Source organism: Paramacrobiotus metropolitanus, unplaced genomic scaffold, assembly GCF_019649055.1.
Source record: "Paramacrobiotus metropolitanus isolate TYO unplaced genomic scaffold, Prichtersi_v1.0 Parri_scaffold0000034, whole genome shotgun sequence".
In the NCBI taxonomy this organism is placed as follows: Eukaryota; Metazoa; Tardigrada; class Eutardigrada; order Parachela; family Macrobiotidae; genus Paramacrobiotus; species Paramacrobiotus metropolitanus.
In genome coordinates, this window is record NW_026570254.1 from 124,940 (window position 1) to 147,979 (window position 23,040).

General features: G+C 41.4%; 3 protein-coding genes across 13 annotated transcripts in view; 2 read left to right on the forward strand and 1 right to left on the reverse strand.

The window, feature by feature from the left end:
- Positions 1 to 100: 100 nt before the first annotated feature.
- On the forward strand, positions 101 to 3,145 carry LOC129589265 (uncharacterized). Of its 5 annotated transcripts, none has more exons than XM_055483920.1 (9): positions 101 to 210; positions 629 to 787; positions 940 to 1,047; positions 1,228 to 1,294; positions 1,442 to 1,533; positions 1,628 to 1,864; positions 1,940 to 2,040; positions 2,119 to 2,285; positions 2,387 to 3,144. In XM_055483920.1, the coding sequence occupies exons 2-9, from the start codon at positions 662 to 664 to the stop codon at positions 2,668 to 2,670; spliced, it is 1,182 nt and encodes a 393-aa protein (XP_055339895.1). In that variant the 5' UTR covers positions 101 to 210; positions 629 to 661; the 3' UTR covers positions 2,671 to 3,144. The 5 variants fall into 5 exon arrangements, with proteins under 5 accessions (XP_055339895.1, XP_055339897.1, XP_055339896.1 ...); XM_055483922.1 differs by having other exon boundaries at positions 117 to 210; positions 646 to 787; positions 2,387 to 3,145; XM_055483921.1 differs by lacking the exon at positions 101 to 210 and adding an exon at positions 281 to 366 and having other exon boundaries at positions 646 to 787; positions 2,387 to 3,145.
- Positions 2,479 to 23,040, reverse strand: part of LOC129589258 (GTPase-activating Rap/Ran-GAP domain-like protein 3) — a 27,295-nt gene continuing 6,733 nt past the window's right edge. For 4 of the 7 annotated variants that reach the window (XM_055483891.1, XM_055483896.1, XM_055483895.1 and 1 more), the window contains 18 exons: positions 11,926 to 11,995; positions 9,951 to 10,113; positions 9,261 to 9,379; positions 8,692 to 8,823; positions 8,486 to 8,588; positions 7,850 to 7,948; positions 7,282 to 7,497; positions 6,843 to 6,995; positions 6,648 to 6,763; positions 6,056 to 6,244; positions 5,622 to 5,739; positions 5,090 to 5,155; positions 4,763 to 4,989; positions 4,459 to 4,686; positions 4,260 to 4,326; positions 3,860 to 3,943; positions 3,431 to 3,679; positions 2,479 to 3,150 (listed from right to left, as the gene is read on the reverse strand). In XM_055483891.1, the coding sequence (XP_055339866.1) occupies positions 2,822 to 3,150; positions 3,431 to 3,679; positions 3,860 to 3,943; positions 4,260 to 4,326; positions 4,459 to 4,686; positions 4,763 to 4,989; positions 5,090 to 5,155; positions 5,622 to 5,739; positions 6,056 to 6,244; positions 6,648 to 6,763; positions 6,843 to 6,995; positions 7,282 to 7,497; positions 7,850 to 7,948; positions 8,486 to 8,588; positions 8,692 to 8,823; positions 9,261 to 9,379; positions 9,951 to 10,113; positions 11,926 to 11,995 (2,728 nt within the window). In that variant the 3' untranslated portion in view covers positions 2,479 to 2,821. Of the gene's footprint in view, positions 3,151 to 3,430; positions 3,680 to 3,859; positions 3,944 to 4,259; positions 4,327 to 4,458; positions 4,687 to 4,762; positions 4,990 to 5,089; positions 5,156 to 5,621; positions 5,740 to 6,055; positions 6,245 to 6,647; positions 6,764 to 6,842; positions 6,996 to 7,281; positions 7,498 to 7,849; positions 7,949 to 8,485; positions 8,589 to 8,691; positions 8,824 to 9,260; positions 9,380 to 9,950; positions 10,114 to 11,925; positions 11,996 to 12,130; positions 12,393 to 17,050; positions 18,932 to 23,040 lie in introns of those variants that run through there. The other 3 variants (XM_055483893.1, XM_055483897.1, XM_055483894.1) reach the window with 3 other exon arrangements.
- On the forward strand, positions 20,277 to 22,405 carry LOC129589266 (nascent polypeptide-associated complex subunit alpha, muscle-specific form-like). Its single transcript, XM_055483923.1, has 2 exons — positions 20,277 to 21,251; positions 21,755 to 22,405. The coding sequence occupies exons 1-2, from the start codon at positions 20,510 to 20,512 to the stop codon at positions 22,222 to 22,224; spliced, it is 1,212 nt and encodes a 403-aa protein (XP_055339898.1). The 5' UTR covers positions 20,277 to 20,509; the 3' UTR covers positions 22,225 to 22,405.

Sequence of the window (23,040 nt, forward strand, 5' to 3'; positions counted from 1 at the left end):
AATTAGTAATTTTCATCACTTCCTCATGTACCGTATTTCGAGCCAATGGTCTGTTCAGAGGCCGTCGGCCTGGCTGCACCGCAGGACCTGCAAATTTTAGCTCGAACAAGTATGACGGCAAGCGCAGCATTTGACGGGATGTGTCATATCATTCAAATGCTACCAATACGACGTCCGCCCAACGTTAGACCCGATTCAATAGGAAGATAAGTAAGTATTGTAAGTAATAAGTATGCGTGTTCAGGTATAAATATAGCTATTAATTGCATTTGCCGCTTGAAGCCCATGCTGAAAAGTGAAACGCTTCATATTGGGAAGTTTGTACTCGTACGAGTTTAGACCCGGATGATTCACAAGCCGAATATTGTACGTAGTACCATGTGATGCAAAACCGGCGAAACTGATTCCATTGTGCTAAAACTTTAAAATTAATGCTAATTTTATCTGTACATAATATTATAAGTAATCTAGCCGTACACGTATTTAATGATTAATGTACAGCAATATTTTTACCCAGTAATTGGTTGTTGTTGTTGCTTGTTGTTGCGTTTAGAATTGCGTTGCGTTGCGCTGTTGAATTTAGCGTTTTTTTTTAAATTTATGCGTAGAGCATTAAATTTTATTACAGTGTAAATACGTAAACAGTGAATTGAATGCAACGATGTCGAGATGGGCGGCATGTGCCAATCGGCACTTAACGGTTCTGGAGCACCAACTTTCTTCTTGGATTCCACAACAAGCGAAGGATCGCTTCCCGATGCTTGCCATTGGCCGGCCACGAATAACCGTAAGTTGCCTGATCTTGAGAGCGTTGTTTACGAGATCCCAACAAGGCTTTGGTTCTTGATTTTGAGCTGTTTCGTAAAACGTTTTGAGTTGCTGATGCCAACAATCTTTGACTGACTTGAGGAACTCAGCATTGTTGGAATTTGCATGTAGTTGGGCTGTTTGGCCACGAAGATCCATCCCTGGATTGATACATCAAATGGGCATCGAGTGTTCATTAAACGCGATGATCAAACTGGGTCCGTTCTTGGTGGCAACAAGGTAGGAAATGAATGAAATAATTATTTTAGTGTGTGCACTTTGACGATGTACTGGTGCGCTTGTACGTGAAGCTACGCGTGGGATTACTTATTGAAATACTAGCATATCACTGTTATATGTATTTTGCATTCACCTTGCTTTCATTTTGTAACTTACAGCCTTTGTTGTTATTTTCTCCAGATTCGGAAGCTGGAATTTATTTTCGCTGACGTTCTTCATCACGAATGTGATACTGTGATAACATGTGGTGGGTATGTGTTCGTTATCGTCAATTTTATTGCGTGTTTTATTTTGCACAAATTGTATTTAATGAACCTTTTCCCTGCCGACCAACTGCTTTTTGCTGCAAACATTTTATTGCTGCCAAAGTAGTTCTAAAATTTTCCCGTTATAGGAGGATTGCAGAGCAACCACTGTCGGACTGTGGCGGCCGTGGCGGCTCAACTTGGACTTCGCTGCCTCTTAATTCTTAGGTCGGATCTTACGGTAAGTTAGCAATATAATAATTAGACAAGCTACATTGCTGCAGCATTCTTTTCACGGCTGTGGGATGATAACTGGTTATTGTGATTTTTAAAAGAAGGCTCTGGACGAGGTGCGGTTGAAGGGCAATCTTCTGCTGGATCACTTATCCGGAGCTAAATGTTATCTAGTTGGGCCGAAAGAGCCTTACAAGACTCACCTGCTGCCCCGCATGCAGGCGCTAGCCACACGTCTCCGCGAGGAACAGTATTGCAAACCGTACATCATTCCCGTCGGCGGTTCGGATATTGTGGGGCTGTTCGGTTACCTGGCGGCTTTCGAAGAGATCATTCTTGTATGGCGTTGCTTGCTCTACTTCGTAGTACTTACATTAATCGAACATGTCAGCTGATTAACCAGGTTTTTTCAGGACTGCCCAACAAGCGTCAAAAACATTTTCGTTGCATGCGGGAGTGGTGGTACGATCGCTGGATTGGCACTGGCTAACTATCTTGCTGGATCAGCTTTTAGGTACTTTCGAATTATCGTGCAGTGATGTGTAATTTTCTGGATGGCGGGAAACGTATGGATAATTTGCATGTTTTGTAGAATATACGGCGTAACTGTCTGCGATAACGCCGCCTATTTTTATGATCATGTGCAGCAGATGATCAACGTTTTAATGCAGTCGTCAAAGATCAAAGCTGAGGATATTTGCAATATTATTGATGGGTACAAAGGACTGGGATATGGGCTGTCTACGCAGGAAGAGCGTGGTGCGTTTTGTACCTACCAGTATCACGATATTTTGTGTATTGAAGAACTGCATTGGAGTGGCATCAGCGCTGTAAGTAATGGTCTTGTTTTTAATGAATAGACTTCATAAAAGAAATTGCATCGAAAACGGGAATATTCTTGGACCCGGTTTACACTGGAAAAGCGTGCCTTGGCATGATGAACGAACTGGAAAGCGGAGCAGACATTTACGAAGGGGATTCTCTCTTTATTCATACTGGTGGCATATTCGGTATTTTTGGTGAAACATCTTTCGAGCGATTACCGGATAATTTCAACGAAAGGAACCAGAACATTGAAGATCTATATGGGATTAGCTTATGGAAAGATCCCAAAGAGCAGTTTCATCTCTTTCCGAAAAAATAAAAAAATCTAAATAGATCTACGGTCAACCGGTTTCGTTTACGAAGTAGGACATGTAAAACTTGTATGGAAAAACATCCTTGACTAGACGATGAGATCGTTTTCGGCAAGAGGCCTGAGAAATGCAGCAGCATCAGCAGCTGTGAGAAAAATATCAGACTGGTGACGCCGGCGGGGAACTGGTTGAGGAAACGGAATTATAGCTCGTTGGCACACCGGAATCGGTGCTAGCGGTGTCAGTGCGATGTTTAGTACGCGGGAGACCTAACCGGGTGTTCTCGTATAATCTGGGGGACGGAGAATCACGGTCGGATAGATTATCAGGAATCTGGATAGAGGGGGCATTATGGTGAGCCATTCTGTGAGAAAGATTCGGGGATGCGGGCATCGTGCGAGATCCGTTGGGCTCCTTCTTCCACTGGCCAGTCAGCGCTCGAATCGATACTTTGTAAATTCGGAAGGGCTTTTTTGCTGTATTCGGCGCTATAAACAATCATTTACATGAAAACTATTTGAAGTATGGTTTTCTTTCATTTTTTAGATTTTTTAAACGCTTCTAAATCTACCATACTTCAAGGAAAAGTAGTACGTACTGTATTATTGTATATCACAAAATTAATATAAGTGCATTTTACATATGTCCGAACAACAGTTCAATATAATCTTGTTCGGTTCACGTCGACGTGCCTTGGGTACGGAAAATTAGTTGATAACTGCTATATTAGTTGTAGTTTTACGGATTATAAGCGACGTTTTGGCTTACAGTTAGGGCTTGAAAGTCCACTTCCGGATGGCGTATTTTCTTTGGAAATGAGCACTGCGCCTTCGCGACCACCCGAAGCGGTCGGCCACGGATAGAATTCGGGAGCTGTCGTGGCGAAGAATATATCGGTTTTTGAAGTGATCAGTTTCATTTCCGGCATAGTTCCGGAATATACAAGGTTTCCATTGATGAGCAGTCTTATTTCAAGCCCTTCTGCATTGAAGGCAATCACATACGGCGATGCGCAAACTGCGAATTTGGAAACACGATATTTATTCCACGTGTATTGACACATACATTGCAGTAGTGATTCTTCGGAAGCGTATTATAAGGTGTCTGATCTCATAATCCTTTATTTGCGTTTCTCCGCATAAATATGAAATAGTGGATCGATGTAATGCTTATTTGTCATAGGTCACAACTACTCACCAATATTTTCAGGCACAGAGCACCATTGGAAATCGAATTCCTCGGTGTTATGAGAGCCATCCAATTTTTGGAAATGGCATGTGTCTGTAACAAACGTTAATTATTATCGAAAATACTATCTTGTGAAAATTATCAAGATTTAAATTACAATTTTTTAATCGCGAATATACTGAGAATCTGCTTATCGAAAGTTTATTTTAAGAAGTTATATTAGATGACCGCGTACATATGAGTTGCGAGTGCGAGCACCGTGTGGCATATGCGGATATGCCTATAACCTTATAATAAATATGCGGAACCTTATAATAAATACAGCCTACGAATGATGATTTTTTGTGAAGCGAGAAGTAAGAACATGATTGACTATTGCTTTCACAATATGTGCAACTGTGTTTCTTACTGTGATAACACAGCAAAAGCTCTTTTTCGTCGTCCTCACAAACGTCCAGAGCGGCTACCAGATTGGTCTATAAGAAAGAGAAACACGTCACTCAGCTAAATGCTTGAAGCGCATAAGTATATATCGACATTACGGAGAACTGTTCTGTTTCCTGTTTACAACATCTAACAATCAATACAGCTAGCTGCACGGTGCGTACCTTTCCGGCTTCGGTTTGGTATAAACTAATGACCTCTCCCGTTCTCTCATTGATAAGATCAAAAGAATTTCGGTATCCCACGCAGACTTTGTTTTCCGGGCCATTAACTCCGTCTATTAGCGAGATGAGGACGGGCGTTTCGTTCAGACTGAGTTCTTGGAGCGGGACAAACCCGTTAATGGTATCCTCGTGAGGACACAGCGCTGAGTACGCTATTGAGTGCTTCCACTACGAAAACACAAGCGAAAATGCACCCGTTACCGCATTGTTCGCTGCGTTGGCTGTTGCGACCGAAGTGGCTCACCTGCATTAAGATGATCTTCCGGTTCATTGCGATGGCCATCCGGAGATAGTTTCCTCCTGGTCGATTTAGGGTAAAAAACAAGCAGCCTTTACTGCCTTCGAGTTTGTGATCTTTGCAGTCGGATTTCGTGTAAAAGGCGGTGGGTTCGGTTTCAAAGTCCTTTAAGCGGAACACGTACAGCCGGCTTTCTTTGCCTTTGTCCATGCGGGCGATGAGGATTCCGTGGTCTGCAGAAATAACCGACAGTGAACATGTATGTACAGACACTTCGGTTTCCGCTAGCAGGAAATGCTCCCATCAGTTTTTGTAGTGTTTGCCAAATATTACCTTCCACGACGGCAATCTGTCGGATTATAGCTGATCTTTCGAAAATCGGATGTGGTAGCATTCCCTCTGAAAAAATACGAACATTTTATTGGCTATCGCATGTCACGCAAGCAAATATACGGTACGACAATATGGCATGCCTCAAAGAAGCGCGATGTCGCGTGTGATGTAATAATATGTTGGTCAGCAATGCTGACTCAGCATTATGGCCTTTCTATCATACAAACAGCGAGAGTAATGTCGAAAAAATATTTCAGGAATGCTCATTTTATTGAGTTACGTTCTGTTATTATGCAGTACTGCATACAGCGCTTCATAATAATCTGGTTCGTGTTGCATATAAGTTAGAAAAAGTTCACTGCTCTTGCACGTGTAACAACTACCAAGTCAAGTTAGTCAAGTCTACCATTAGTAAAAACATACTAGAAATTATTAGAAATACGCATAATAAAATTAAAAGCTCATTTTGTGTTGTTTAAACGAACTCTGTGCAACCTGGCACATCTGCCGGCAATACACACGTTAAGTTTACCTTCTATGACAAATGCTCCGGCCGTCTCGGTAGCAATTATTAACCGTTCGCTTCCCCAAGAGTCACCACAAATAATCTCATAGGCGAAGTCCGGGAAAAAACATTGTGGCTGCCAAGGCTATAAAACAAAAATTAATTAATACAGTTTGGTGCACTGAGAATGACAGGTGCGGTATATAATTGTACAATATAATTATTTCAACTAACAAGTAATCAGTACAGTCGAACGTGCCCGTTTGAGCACAAACGACAACACTAAAAAATTCTTTAGTAAATTAAGACTACAACATGCTGGACAAAACAACACAAAAACATGTTCATTAATTGAAATGCGACTTCGTTCAGATTTATTTTTCTACGGAATTTGTAAAAGACTGTGCTTTCCAGGAAATTCAGACGTGTTCTGGCAGCCTGGCACTAAGCTGTTTTTATACCTCCTTTTTCGATGAGCTGGATGTAGCCAAGCTTGTCGGAGCGTCGCCCTTCATAATTGTATCTAACTTCAGCGCTTGCCCGATGCGAGAAAACTCCACTTGTCGGGCTTCCTCCTTTTTATTTGTAGACTTGCTCGTCAAAGACGGTTCGACTAACGCATCACTGAAGGCGCGTCGCGATAACATTACCTGCAAACGATACAATAATAAGGGCATACTTATCAGATCTGCATATACAGAGGGACTGCGAGTGTGAAGGAAGCCCTTTCTTACATTTACTCAATGTACGTGTTGACTAAACTTTACCGGTAATGATAATCGTGGCAAATTGAAATAACTAGCGCAAACTTAATTTTTTCTCCAAAATCAGCGAATAATTGATGGTTGTTCTGTTTTTGAATTACTTGCGATTACAGTTATCAGTTTGCCTCTAAATTAGAATTAGCTGAATAGCTGTACACAGCACGTCACTTCTGTCGCACAACAGTGCCTCTCAGAAGAGTGTAACCTTTGTTTATCAGTGGAAATTATTGCCGCATTAACGTTAACGCTATTTTCATCTTTTAACTGCTTTGTTGAATTCAATATTTACCCGGTTGTCTCCATGCATATGCTCAGCATAAAGGTCACGCAGCAAAGAGTCCAGCGTGCGTTCCCTTTTCTGGGCAAATGTGGGAGTATTAAAGGCCGCCTTTTCACCGTTTATACCTGGAAAATGTCAAGCAGACGGTAACCGTCTCAGATTCTTACATAATAAATTGCTATATCGACGGCAAATGGAACTTACACTTAACGATGAGAAACTCTCGAAATTCCTGGAAATCATAAAACAGAGAGGGAACCGGAAGCGGTGGGCCAAATAAAGGAACGGATTCCTCTGAGAAAACTTGCAGCCGGTATGCGCGATTTTCCGCATCCCAGGAGACAACGGCAAAAACATCTACAAAATTGAAAAATTCACTGCTATTCGGAAGAAACTGAACAACTTCACTGAATCAGCTACACAAACAGAATGAATAAACAATATATTACAAGCTCGTCTGCTGGTAATAAAATACACTAACTATAAGATACTCGTAGAAGCTGTATTTTGGCCACAACATAATTAAGTATTTTGAAACTGATTTATCCACTTTAAACTTTTTTTCGAGCATTAATATTGGTGGTATGTATGGCTTTTCTTTGGCCGGCTCCAGTTGCCGATTATCTTAGTCAGAGCAACGTACGTGTGAACTGCGATTTAACCATCTGCGGACTGAACGTCGGCTGCTCTCCAGGCGGACAGTCCCAGAATACGATATTAACAATATCATTGCCAATATGGCGCTTCCGTTCAACTTGCTGGGGATTATCGCTGGAATAGGGCAGCAGCGTGGAAATGTGGAACATAATCTCATGGCCTTCGTAGACAGTATAAATGGACTCGGTGCCGGTCGTATCGCCTGCGGATGACAATCAGACGAACATGTATGAGATGTGTCAGTGGATTGTAGATCAAAAACAGTTTAATCATTCGCGGGACGTCGGGCCCGTTTCCCGGGCGCCGTGCTGCATTTCTCCCACTGACAGCCGCAGCAGCAGCAGTAGCAGCAGCCGCGCCGGCCAAATCAATCATGATTGTGCCAGGGAAATGAGGAATGCTGGCCTCAATGGCCCGCCGTCAACGATCTCGCCAGTTAGCTGTGACTGCGCGTGGACGCCATTGCAGGCTATTAGGCCGCATACAGCGTCCTGATCATCTACTTAACGTCCGCCGTTCCCCGAATACAAAACACCATTCTCTCCCTCTCTTACTCTTCGTATCCAGTCCGCCGCGGTATCGATCCCAGGACTTCAGCTTGACGCGGTCGCCCAGTAGTGAGACAAACTTGCTGAACGTGTCACTTCCGGTCTCTGGTAAAACACTCTGGATTAGGCGTTTGTGCTTCAGCACACCCGGCTAATTAGTTCCGCATTAGCTCATTATACAGCCGCCGATTTACAGCTGGTCGACGTCATGTCGAAAAAGCAGCTCCATTACAAACAGCTATTATTTGTCTAGGTGTCTGCGCTATATATAAAGCGAAAATTAAACATATATTTGCACTTGTATGTTTCATAGATTATTGTATATTTTATTATTTGTATATTTTAATCATTATATTTCGGCATAATATGTGCAGCGAAAATTTAAATTAAACGTTTAAACGTATCACTACAAGTTGTTGATATACTAAAATTGAAAATACTCAGAATATTTTTATCTTTGCGGACATTAACCTAACCACAAACAATATCATTTTTAGGTCGAGATATTCGACATTGGTCTGCTGTTTGTGTGATAAGATACATTTGACAATGCTGTATTTGTTTGTTTCTCCGACAGCTCATAAAATAGTAATTCGTCACGTACGGCTAATTTAACGGGGAAACAGCCGGGGTTTGACTTACTATTGCTGAACATTTCGTTATCGGCTGTCTGGCCGGACATCGCGTATATCACGCCGAATTTGAAATTCACAGATCCCTCTTGCTCCTCAAGGACAAGCAGATCCTGTGTAGTCAAACCGAGGGAACAAACGTTAAACCTCAAGAGGCCACCACGCAGTCAGCACACGAAACAGCCGGGGCTTATTTGCATTGTGACACAAACTGACTTTGAGTATGGAGGGCGTCAATATTTCCTTAGGTCCTTTCTCAATTTTGTGCATCCTCGAGAAGCAGCCCAACACGCTCCGTACGGTCAGGGGCTTGCCGGGATTGTAAGGCAAGCAGATTTTTTCCGTTCCCTATTCACAGGCGTAAAGGGAAAAATTATATACATGCAGAACAATCAATAATGCACAGACGTATTCCGCGCGCGCGCTCAAAGCACAACCACACGCGTTGTACGCTAACAGCGCGCACTGCATCACACACATACACTGCTAACAAGCCGGAAGCTACTCGTTCCCTTAATGCAGTGATATATACCCAACATAATATTATATTGATCTCGGAGAATGACGGGGAAGCAGTGAAATTCCCCTTTGGAAAGTGTGCTCCCCGTTTGATGCGTGAAATAGCCATAAACGTAGGCTGTTTAGGGTGTTGAATTACTAATTAACTTCTATTGCTGCAGTAGTGCATCGTGTGATCGACAGTGGCGGCATACATGTACATATACATCTAATACATTGCACATATCTATTGGTAATGCGCACTGCGCAGCTGTCGCCGAACTCACCGTTCTTCGCCATAAAATTGCGCGGTATTGCTGGATCTGGTGATCATTTGCGTCAGATAGTAAAATGGATAATACAAATGGATTTTTGTCGGAATCCATTCCAATGTAATTTTGGTGATCTGCAATAACGAGTAATTTTTGCTGTTAAATTGGCCAATTCAGGCTGTGCAGACAGATAAATATTTAGTAATTCATCACTACTGCACCGATAATGTCGAGACCAGTCGCATTGTTTGCATAAATTGTTACACAAACTGCTTAACTGCTACTAGTACTACAATATACCATAATATTACACGATGTTACTATTACTGTACTGCCTAATCTACGAGCAGTCTTTACAGTTTCAGTACTTACAGATTTTGTACGACTTTTCATTTGGGCTAAATGCTTAAGCACTCAATATACATGTATTTTCGATAACCTTTGTCCAGGCATCAAAAATAATAAGTTCGAAATCCAAAATAAATTACTGCCTGAGAGAAGCCCAACTTAGATGATAGGACAATCAGGTGCAGGTAAACCTTTTATATTGGCGACTGCTTTTGAATTGTGTATTCAATGTTTGCGTTTTGCGTGCAGTCACATTCATAAAAGGAGCAAAAGAAAAAGAGAAGTGCCCCAACCGCAAACCGGCTCTCAGTGCGGTTATAAACAGGGTAACAAATCAGGACTATAGTCGACACTTACGCCTTCCCAAGAAGTATTTGAAGTACCATCTTGTCTGGTATTCAGGGTTTTCCAAAAGTGGTGTAGATGGGGAATGATATGAGTCAGTTTCACGTCCTCGTCGTTCTCCATTTTCCACTCGGAAGCGGCTTCCCTCGTCAACATCGTCAGCTCGTCTGGCCAGCTAGAACCATAATTTTTTTGGCCACCAGCGGCACAGCAGATAATACCAATGTTGCATTTAACTTGTAAAACAGATTTCTAAAAATGTAAAACAATCAATTATCCCTTTTTTATAGTTTCGTAGTTGCTCTTCATGCGGCTTGACACCGGGCAAACCCTTATATGAAAATCTCGTGTTTTGTGATGATGTCGCTTTTTCTGCTCAAACTGTACGTTGCATACATTTAGCTACAGCACGTATTATCTATTCTAAAGCAAATGCATTAACACGACTGGAAATATTGGAAAGTATGAAATACGAAATATGCAGTTTATAAAAAAGGAACATTAATTTTCCACGAATGACTGGCTAAATGATCCGCATTCTTAACATAAAATTCAGAAAGAAGTGTGAGCTAGAAAGGGCATATAATTGAAAAAGTTGCCAGTGCAACCATGCAGCGTGTTTGTATCTTCTCATCCTCACAGTTCATGAAAGATGCGGTGCGTAACCGAATAATTTCGAAACATTTTTGATGAGCTGTTTACGGCTACTGTTTTATAATTTGGGAACATGCTGTGCAAGATACAATATGTCCCAACCACTTTGCACACGCGGAAGTGTGCGTGAGGAAACGCAATTAATAGTCACTAGCAATATTTTAACAAAAAAATGTACGCGCATAGATTCTTTTTGCTCTAGCACAAAAAGGATCATTTATACGGCGTACCCGCTTTTCTTGCGTCACCTGCGCTTTTTTATCTGCTGAATAAGCTTGAATATTCCAGCGTAAAACACAGTATGGGCCGACCGTGAACGCTTAAATGGGCACGAAATGTTAATACGGTACGCACAGTATATTAACCACCGGATATCAAATCAAAACCTGACAACAGCGCTTATTCATAGTATACGTAGATTAAGGGAAGCGCGCTGACTGCAGTTAGTTTGGTCGCTTTGTGAACTTATTCCTCCAGCTGTGAATCCCATTAAAATATTGACCGGAAAATGCAGCCGGTGCAGTGGAAAATTTTATCACGTAATCAAATCGTTGTGTAGTGGCGAAAACCAAAACGGGGAAGAGCGATAAAAGCACGCATAGAATATGCACCATATTATTATCCCAAATACGTATTTCATCAATTCAGTGTAATGCGCTATTAGGAAAGTTAGCGTAATATGTACGGAAATCGACTACACAACAACCCATTGATTGGGTTCAGTAGTGCGAAAAACCGAACCGGAAAGTAATAATGGCAGATTAGATGTGAAGTGGTTGTGAGTAAACATAAACACCGTTGTCAAGCCAGGCATCATTGTTTTCATGCCGGTATCAATCAAACCAGCAAGCGACCGCAGATTAAAATAAGCGTGGATAACAATGTATGTTTGCCATAAATATGCTTACCTAAGAAGTATGACTTCTACTGCGCAGTATTGTTATTGTCGTTGTAAATCGATGCTCGTTTCTGTCATCAATGCTTACAAAGAAATGCAACCGAAGATGTAAATACAAGAAGACATTACTGAGCGGATATGGATAATTATAAACGAAACAAGCAAAAGGTAAATTCACCGCGACGTTCAGTTCAATTCCTATGCAGCGTGTACAGTACTAGTACATATGTAGATATAAGCGGCAATATTAGCCAGTACTGCTTATGCTTTATTTATTGACTTTTAAGTTTAACTGTTGAATTAAATAACCAACTGTATTTCTGCAGAGTATGCTTCACATATTATAATTCGACTCGCCACTATATATTATATATATTTTAATTCATTTATCACTTCGAAGACATCGCAGACATTTTTAATGATTATTTTACTTACCAACTCCACCGAGCCGTAATGCCTTCGGCTAAATACCCCTCTCCGGATAGAGAGATCCGCGCTAGGCGAACTGCAAGAAATAATCAGGAAAATCATTAACGGCGCTAAAGATGCCGTGGTTGTTGTGCTATCGTTTTCCAATATGATATTTTTCTCCGCACGTGGAAAAAAAGTAATCAACCTAAGCCAAATCGAAAATCTGCACCTTTGTGTGCGTTTGCGAAATATTTGACAGCTGAAGTCTTCCTGATAAATTTGGTCTTCGAACACTACCGGCAGTGCAAGTCGCGACACAGTTAGGGATTTTGATCTATCTCGTTTGTTAAAATGAAGCATTTTTACAAATAAACCAACTTATTATCATCCTTATGTTATAAGCCGTACGCAGTCGGCACGTTTGCTGTGAAATGGTATTTCCGGCACAACACAAATCTGCTAGGCAAATACAGCATATTATATACTGCATTCGGTACACTCGATAGCCTGCACTTGCACAAATACAGAATACATATGCTGTATGCACGCGCGCATGCCGTCAAAACTGATAGGCTGCTGGATTTGGCGGGATAGTCCCATTATAGGAGGGGGATGCATGCATACGCGGCTTCCGCCAATATACTTTTTCAACAGATCATAACCGGTTTTACATCGCGCCAGTACGCCGATTTCATGTACTATGTACCTCGCGCAATGATTTATCATACGAGTTGCCGATTGCGTCTATCAATTACAATACAGCAGCAAAGCATTAGTGTGCTAATGCACCGTGCGTTTAATGATGTGACCGCAGGCAAATTGTTTTACTCATCTTGGCTTGGGTATAAAAAATTGTAAGCAAGAAATCAATGAATGTGCAGTGAATCCATCTGCATGTTTTAGTGTACAATATGCAGCCCAAACCGTACAGCTAGGGTGCCCTTTACAAGAACTGGCATATTGTATGCATCACATCACCCCGCTTAAATAAGGTACGCGTAAGTTAAATTTCAGATGTGCATTAACGCGGTATCGCAAGCGTTACTCGTTACCGAGATCCCGAAAACCGATACTATGGCTATTTTGGCGAAAAAAAAGGCTGGGACTAAAAAAATAGTAGTAAATCAACTATTTGTACATGAATACACTCCAAGGGTAAAACGGGTTATGATCGTAATCAACTGCAGAATGCGAGATTGTGTTTTACATTCTTACATAGTGAACCTACGTTATATATATAGTGAACTGTGAGTTATAATGGCTACGGGGTGCGATATCCTGAGCCGGCAGAAATTTAGCGGCATTCCTATTTCTTAACCTTTACCAATCCAGTGAGCTATATATTACCTTTCCATCATGCTGGGAATTAGGTACAGTGGTACTCTGATTCTTCGGATTAACTTTCTTCTTTGTGTGGTCTACTGAACGTACTGCACGTCGCTAAACGCTGCACATCTGTCGCAAAATATGCTACGGAAATGAGTTCTTTAACAGCTGTGAGACGGAAGAATGGGCAAGTAATTCTTTGACCAATGATACGTTTATACTAGCTTTATTGGTTAAATATGGCTTTAATATGCATACGTAAGAATTATACAATCTGTGCAGAATGCAGAGTATATGAAACGTATGTGCAATTGTGCATGTACTTAGCATTTGCTCCAGAACTCAAAAACAAACTCGGGAGTATTTTTTTTGCTTGAGCGTGAAGAATTTCCTATTGAATTCAGACCGCTGAGGGATATTTACGAAAGAACAATCTGCGTTTTTTGCGTTTTTATCCAGCATTTGTGATCTCGAACCATATCAATGCAGTTTTTACAAATTTTCGACAGTATAAACTTCTGTGCAAAGGTCTTAATAACACAAGCACTGACTTGATGAAAGTACAAGTATTATTAATCTCTTTCGTTGCAACTAACAAGTATCCGACGCGGATTTAGGTATATATACTGACCACGGCCATACATATGTAACAGATATGCCCATAATTCATGGATAGAGCTACAATTTGTATACTACTAGTTTAGTACAGTAGCATTATGACTGCATACAACTACAAGTGACGTATCATGACGTACTCAGTACTGTATGCTTTAACCTTCAAACCCGTTTGGTTTAGGTTAGCTTGCATATTCTGCATTTGTGATATGTATTTCGAAATTAGCAAAACCAGAACGAGCGCATCTTTACAAATCTGCACTCGTGATAATTATTCTTTTTATTATTATCTATAAGACCATAACTTCACCTTCCAGTTTTCATCAACAGAACCTTGGTAGTGTTTGTAGAAGCAAAGGTGCTGGCACATTATACACGAGAAACGGAGAAAGGTAGTGATAAAATGTGGTGTAAACAGTAGAGCGAAGAAAAAACTCTTTCAAAATAGTACGATTTTCAGATAACCAATAACCTAGAGCCCTGCACAGCCAAGTTGTGGCAGCAGCCGAAATTAATTCCTCTGCTTCGACTACTAACTTCTACGCTTTTTATTCAATTTTTTATTGATAGTTCTTGATCAATAGTACCTGTCACAATTATGCTTTTATGCAAAAAAGTGAAGGTCAAGAAACGGGAGCTAAAGGTTTACTTTTGTTTCTTCTCAAAAACTGCGTACGGTCTATCCCTCTGAACCACGTCTATGGGAGTTGCATCTAACTTCAAAACCACCGCAAACACTGACTGCGCTAGATCCTTCTGCTTACCGTATCGATGGACCACTCAACAGTTTTCAAATAGGTCCGCTTAAAAACTCCGGTCGGTGAATTTTTTATAGGAGCAATGAAAAGGGTCATAAGATGACCATTATCTCATCTCCGTAGTCACCGGTTGACTCCCTAGTAGTCCGTACCAACTTAATAAGAAATTAAGATTTTAATATTACTGGATAGAATAGAAACAGAATAGAATTAGAAAATTTTGCAACAGAAAATTACACCAGAAAAGTGCAAAAAAGATAAACAAAACGATGTACAGATATATTCATAATAATTATTCATTTCACGAAAGTGCGCAACTCATAATATTATTCCCAACTTCGTATTACTCCAACCTGCACGATATTTTCAAACCAGCCTTGCCCAACTTGGTTGGGCAAGGCTGTACTGAAGCTTATTACAAAATCTCATAATTAAAGCTTGTTACACCATCGGGCAGTCGGTGACAATACATACGAAGTGTTAATGTACGGTAAGATGTGAGTAAGATACAGTCGTATATTATTCAATTATTCCTAATTATGGCATATTAACAGAATTTTATAATAATTTTGCTCTTATAATTTCATTGCAGAAGGCCATGTGACAAAAAAGTACAACGTTTTCAATTTATAAAAAATTTAAAACGGGGTTTATGAACTGACCGTGAGGTGCGCACCTGACCAGGGAACAGAATCTACTAGGTGAGTAGAAAACTTTCACATAGATACAATCCATAATTCAACAGGTCTGCACAAATCACTTTGTGTACCACGAGATACAAGTTTTTGTTTTAACTATTTTCTACATTAACTTATTTCATCCAGAAAATGTATTTGATAATCAATAATACTCGTATTTATATGGGTATTTATGGATATTAGAAAAATCAAAACTAAAGTGATAGGAGTTTGCATTAGAGGAGTATGGTGATGCGTAAAACCACGCTCTAATCTATGGACATATATCTATATAAGCAAAGCGAATGCTCTAATAAAACTGAATCGATCATGCAAAGGCACCAAAGACTTCTAACAGGCTGTAAATCTGTACTACAGTATATTTAAAATTATGGTTCTGTCGGAAGCATGTAAACTGTCTAAAATCGTAAGAGGTGCGCTTTCGGTCAACCAATGCCCGACTCGATGCTTTTCTAATCAGATTTAAATTTTCCTTATTACTGGTTAGTTTTGAAATCTACTTGTATTTAATGAATTGTTCAATATCACATGCACGTGCTGAACTTGCATGTGATTATCATAAATCATGTCATTACAATAACCTCGTCATTACGTATTCATTTAGTGAAGTACCGTATTTACTACAGCATTACACCACGCAGTAGAACTGCACACCTCGGCAGACAGCAAACCCAGAAACATTCAGTTACCAGCATTTATGTTCAAATGGTCACACACGTTGTTAGCAGGTTTTAAAAGACAGTAAATGCTACCAGAAAAGGATGAAAGCACAATTATAAATAAGTGTCGCGTGCCGAGTGTCTAAATTTTGCACCATTAACTTAACACTTACAGTGACCATTAAATATTGACATTGAAAAAGTGCCTGAAAGCAATGTAAACATGACCCCATCGATACGTTTCTTGCAAGGAGAGAGCAGCAGGAGCAAAACTGCAGACGTAAAAATCAATTCGAGTACATAATATTCGCGCCCAAAATTTTCGAATGATCCACAAAGTGCCGGTAGTACAAGGCTAGCTGCAACACTGTTGACGATAATTTGAGCGCTTTTAGCGGTTGGTTATGCACATTATGGTGCATGCACCAGGCCGATCTGGCACAGTAACGTAAACGACATAATATATTTAACATAATTTAAAAGAACGGAGAGATCCTGCTAAATTTTTAATATTTCGTACACATCAAAAGTCTAATATCACTTGATGATCGCCAGCTGCAACTCAGGTTTCGCTATTAAGTTATTAACCACGCACAGGGATGGAAAATTGTACTACAGTACTATGTTTTTGCGCTGGTCCCAGTGTGCACCGCACTGACAGCGGTAAATAGACAGTTGCACAATGACCTCGAAATCTTTAAACAATCTTCAACACATCTTCAAACTGTATTCTAACTTTTTATTTGTGTGCAACTACAAATGTGAGTATGGTTTATGCCTATAGCATATTTCACGCCAAATCACTAATGTGTGCATCAGTATGCAAACAATTGTGATCATGACATCGCTACAGTAAATTCGATATTTGCAGACCATCTCTGTGTAATGTTATCAAATTGAATTGCAGTGTCACTTTAATAACTCTACTTACCAATGGCAAACGCATGATTACTGCGTAACGCCCAGAAATTGGCCTTTAGCGATAAATACGAGTATAATGTCTGATAGTATACAAATTTTTCGACGTGAAACTAATTTCCAGCCACGCACTCCTCCTGCAAAGGCAATGAGCAGCTGCGTCAAGTTCACATACCTTCCCGGGGATTCCGATGAATTCGGTAAAAAGCTGGAGTCTGCACCAAGCGGTGAGAGCTGTAAATTTGCTATAAACTTTTTTCCCTTTTTACGACGCGAGCCAGTAAAGACGCGCCGGAGTAATCCAGGTTTTTCTCTAAAGGATCTCTCATCGGGCCGCAGCTCGTCCAGGGATCCGCTGCGTTTCAGTGATTCTTGCGACAATTTTAAGTCATTTCCGGTAGTATTCATTTCGTCCTTTCTTTTAACGTCCTCAGGATATTATCGACTCACACATCTTGTGCATAAACACGTCAATAATCATCCAGTTATCGCAGCTTAAAATTAGTCGGACAGGATGTGCAACAGCATAAGCATGTCTCGGGTGCATATACCGCACATATCAGGTTTATTGCATAGTTGTGTACAAAAAATAAAAACATGTACAACAGCTGCAGTGTCCAGAGTTGCTATAGCTCGTCAACGGCGCAACTCCCGTCTTGGCCTACTAATACTCTTCTGTCCTAATGGTCCGTGGAGAATTCGGTCATGTCCCTGTCCATATGTTGGAAGGGGAAAAATCATTTGATCAAAAATTGAAAGTGTCGACAGGAAAATGAGCAGTTGATCGCAGAGGGATTGATACTGTCCAAAGAAATTTGCCCAACCGACTGCATCGTGAGCAGTTGCTGCCCGGCTGCGAATCAGGTGGTCTAATGCGCGCGTGGCAGATATATATCCAAGTGTAAACGTGTTTCCCCCTTTTTCCCGTACAGTTTACGTTAACTGGATCGATGGTTATATCCACTTGAGAAAGCACTGCACGTTTGCCCAGCCAGCACGGCTAGTGTATCCCCGCGCATATATCCATAATATTGTATTTCGGCTTCCCTTGGCCCAATAATGGAATACACTTAACCACAATCGACCAGCATTTGTCCTGGAATAGTAATCCAAGCCAACTAACTGCCTGGAAGAAATCCTAATGGTGTATTTGTTGAATAATTTCCAGCGCAAATCGTATCATGCCACACAGGAAGCATGTTCGGCGCGGAAGTGTAGGTTGCAGAAATTGGATTTTGTTGAGGGCGCGCACGCAGGACACAGTATATGCATCCGCGTATATCTGTATATGTTGCGATAAGCGAGCTGTCTGGAGATGCCGCGACGTAAGCCGGCCAATCTTTTGGCTGATGACAGAACCCGGCTTAAAAGGAAATCCGCGGGATTAACGCCTGTGCTAGTCCGGTTTAAATATCATCTGCCGTGATTATTTCGGAGTGCGTCAATATTCTCGCCCAAAGCATGAGAAAAAATTAATAGCGCTTTATGACATTCATCAAAAACTGCTGGAAAAACTTAAGCATCTGAATAAAAGTGGTTTCATTCCTTTGTCAGCAAAAAGTTTTCGAAATGGTCAGTAATCTAATAAATACTGGGAATTCAGATTTTTACGCCTGATAATCTCTTTATAGTTACGGGTAAACTTTTAAAAGCAACAAATCATTATGGAAACGCTCCCGTTGTTACAATCAACAAATGCGCTCAGCGACGTCTCATGCAACACACCATGCTGCATTCTGAAATTCGGCAAATTGCAAGAGCTGAATGGGTTTTTAGCTAACTTTATAACTCCTTACTGTACTCGCAGCGGTCTATCTGATCCCAAATACAACTTATTCTCGAATTCCGCGTACGTTAGGTGCACGCATGTACTTATTGTACACATAAGCCCTGCGACAGGTGAATGAGGTATGTCTTCCGCGATCAGGAATATTCAGTGAAGAGATGTAAAACAACCTGATTTCCTGCAGCTATACTGTAACAAACGAGATGATCCACTTGGGTATTGATCAGTGGATGTTTTTAGATTCTGTTGTAGAACCCGTGATTCTTCTGAGCCACTGAGGATCTCATTTCAATAGGATTAAATTGGATATGTGGTTTATCTGTAGTTGCAGGGCTCCTGTGAACCGCTCCTGCTTGGCACTAGAGCTTACACATAAATCTGCTACCTTGGGTAAAGCCGTATTTTCTCAGCTCTTTAGCCATCAATCCTGCAGCTATGGTCCCATATCTTCGTACCCCAGTCCAGGATCCCTAGACACTAGACTGACCTTTGCGGTGGCTGTTCTTCTGTGCAACATAAGGGTCTCAGTTGTAGCTTGTTTACACGATCCAGCACGATGAAAATATTACTGGCAACTCAAAGGGCTTCGTATGCGTGTTATGGTCAATTATGATCATCCGATCATCACCGTAAGACTCGATATTACCAACACAAACTGTTTGCTCTAATTGAGTTACAACCGTGCTCGGAACGTGCCGGCAGTATAGATATACTCACACCAGTTAAGTGCCCTTATTAGCAATTTGCCTGCTTTTGCCGCGTGCGGTTCAAATAAGTTAAAGGACCCTAGACTTGATTCGTACCTTTAAAAAACGTTGACCAACTTGCGGACTAGGACAAAATAATTCAATAGTCTCTGGTATTGCTTATTGTTAAGTATATTTTGTGCTAGTCCATTAAGTGTTTTAATTTTTTCGTCCCCTAAACAAACTACAGTAACGGCATCGATTACCGTCAGCACAGCACATCAGCTGATTTTTGTTCCAGAATTCCAAGTACGGACTCATGTTTGTAACTATTGTTTAATTATTAAACTGTAAACAAGGATCGCGTGTGAATAATTGGTGAACAACATTCTCTGATGCCTCCAAACAACCCTGGGAAAAGTAGCACATCATTTCGCCTACCGTGTTGAGGCAACACGTGAATATCGATCGTGGCCGAACCCACGAACTGCTCATTGTTTTTTGGTTTACTGTCAACCTAACATGATAATATTTACACAACAGGAATAAACCGACTTCGTTGCACACCGCCGCACGAGTATTATAAATCCTCGAAAAAAGATGCATCGGAGCAGGGGAACCGGAATCTTGTCCAAACTTTAAAAAGATAATCATATTTTAAATTTGTAAGCCTGAATTTAATACTGTGGGAATTTTCTTCCGCCATAAACAGACCTGTTTACGATTTCATTGTCTGCGTAATAGTTACAATTTTTAATAAATAAATTTTCAATGAATTCGTCAGGTGAAATTATCTGATTAAACCGTGTCCGAAGCCAACAAAAGTCATTTGAATTAGTGAAGGCAGAGCGTGTAAGTGCACTTTGTCAGCGGCAGTTGCACTTGTACCGTATGACTGTACAGTACGTATACCTTTGTACTGTAGGCATAATAATATCGCAGTCGCACTGCTTCTTTACAATTTACGTACATCGTACAATATGGGGACTGCCATGCTGGAATGGCTTAAGTGAAATTAGAAAGCTTTAATTAATTTTTGTTCTAACATGCAAATTGTGGGAAGACGATTAATATTTAATACTGAAGTTACTCGCCATAATCGCATAGTCTGTCTGCACTACCGAATTTGCTATCAACGACCTTTTCCCGGATTTATTGAACCATGGCGTCCTTATTTGATGTTTTCACTTTGTCTCTTGTGCTTTGTGTCATTTTTGCGAACTCGTCTTCTGCTTCTGAACGTGTGAATGCCCGTGTACGCCGAGATGTGATGTCTGATTTGTTGGCAGTCCTTCGTCCGTCGCGCAACCTCGCTTTCGGATCATCCCGTGGACTGTTCGCCAGTTCCGCAGATCCCTCTTCTCCCTATCAACAACTTCCTGGGTCATTTCCATACCAGCAGTTTCCTGGATCACAACGAACATCCAGTAGCTTGAATTCCCTCCTGCTGCCACGCAATTCCCCGAGCAACTCTGGCCATGAATACGTCTTTTTTATGGACAGACTTCCCAAATCTTCCACTGGCCTCATCGCTCTGCCTGCCAGTGACCCAGTGGATCCAGCGCTTATGAGCCAGCTGAGCGGTCCTGCACGGATGAATTCCCCTCTGACAGGCAGTCGATCGCTGTTATCGCTGCTCAGCATGCTGCCTTCTGTCGGCACTCCGAACATGAAGATAATCGTGTTCCCGCGAGCTCGAGGACTGGATGATGCTGGTCCGTCAAACGGCATGCCCAATAATGCTCTTCCGGATGCCAACGGAGGCCAACATCCTGCTGATGTGGCGCCGCCGCCAGTTGACCCAGCGATGGCCGCGCGTCAGAGCAACGTTCCCGATGCGGTACAGCGAAATCAACCACCTGCGCCACTTCCTTCCAATGCGATGGGTCAGCCGATGGTGCCAGGTTAGTTCCGCTTGCATCTCGAACACAGCCATAGCCATCTATGTACGGTTGTACCACTCGACCATTACTTCTTTTTTAAAAATCAACCGTTTCAGTTTGATTTCTGCGACTTCGACTCAAAGCCGCTTATTACCATGAGACTGTACATGTCCATGAGCACAATATCTTGAAAATCGTTTCGGTGTTTCAGTACTATGGTATGCGACAACCACTGATATTCGAAATTAGGCATCGTTTTCTTCTGACGTCTAACCACAAAGCACTGCAGTTTTGGGGGAGATTAACATTTTACAGCTGGCAACATGCCAATATGAACACCATTTCAACGCTACCGATAAGATTCCCACCGATCCGGGCGTCTCACCGCAGGCCTTCAATAAATAATATCATTGTTTTACAGTTTTTCTATATTGCTGAAATTTAGATTCTTCACATTTGGCGCCTAGTATGCCATATGCATGACAGACTTCGGTATCCTGAATAACTGTATTTACGCTTTTCAGTGGCCAGTAGCGCACCGCAGCCGGGTGCTCCTCTGAACCCGAGCTTTTTTCCGGGCGGCGCCAACGGACAACCGGGGCCCGCCATAATCGACAACACAAAACCGGGCCCAACCACACCCAACATGGGGTCGCCAGCCCAGCTTCCCGTTCTGACGGCCGCACCACCGCAACCTGTACAACAGTCACGGCCTGTTGACAGCGGTATGCCGGGAGCTAACGATCGACTGCTGGTAAATAAGCCCTTGACGCGCCCCGGAGATCAGACGCAGACACCCACGCTGTACGGCTCAAATCCGACCGGAAGTGCCAGTCGGCCACCCATCTTCAACGGGCCCAATCAGCTGGATGTGCCGGTGTTTTCTTTAGACTCTGCTTACAATAACCCGTACGCAAGCCGACTAACTGGTTTTGGTAGACCACAAATTGTGAAGTCCGGTTCCGTATATGTCAATGTTCTTCCTATTTCGTAGTCTTTCTGGTTTGGTAGTTAACTTTTGATTACGGGTTTCTGGGATAATCGTTTTTCTTTATGATACTGGCTGCTGTGGTTTGTACCATTAAATTAATTTTACTGTCGACAGTCCATTGGAAATATGATCCGCCTGCTGAGATCGCTGCGTGATTGTACATATTAAAGGGACGATCTACTAATCTATCCATTTTGACCGCATTCATAGGCGATAGGCTATAAGTAATCTCATCACATGGGAAAGGCGCATTTTACAATTAGATGTTTTGGCACAGCAGTGCACGACGAACAGTTCTTCTCATTTCTCGGCTAGGATACTATAGCAAATCTTAGTTAACAATAAGCAAATCAAACAATAAACTAAGCCAGTGCCGCTCTACAGTAGTATAGGCATCTGGCGAAGCCTATACTACTGTAGAGCGGCACTGGCTAAGCATGTACCAAGGTAAATCGGTAGTCAATACAAAGTGTTTTGGAAAATACAAATTGGAGAATAAATAATTGGAATCTATAGCAAATTTAAGTAATTGGAATCTATAGCAAATCTTAAACAATAAGCATGTACCAAGGTAAATCGATAGTCAATACGAAGTATTTTGGAAAATACAAATTGGAGAGTACATATATATAGTATATAGCACAAACTATATAAACTATCCTCACTGGCCAATGCCATGCCGAAAGAAAACTATCGACTTTTTAAGGAATATACGTGGTCGGTCTTATATTATTTCATGTTATATTACTGAACCTGGCCTAAAATACTGGCCTATGTCAGAGTAAAATGCTCGAGATTGTGAACGGGGGACATTTGCCG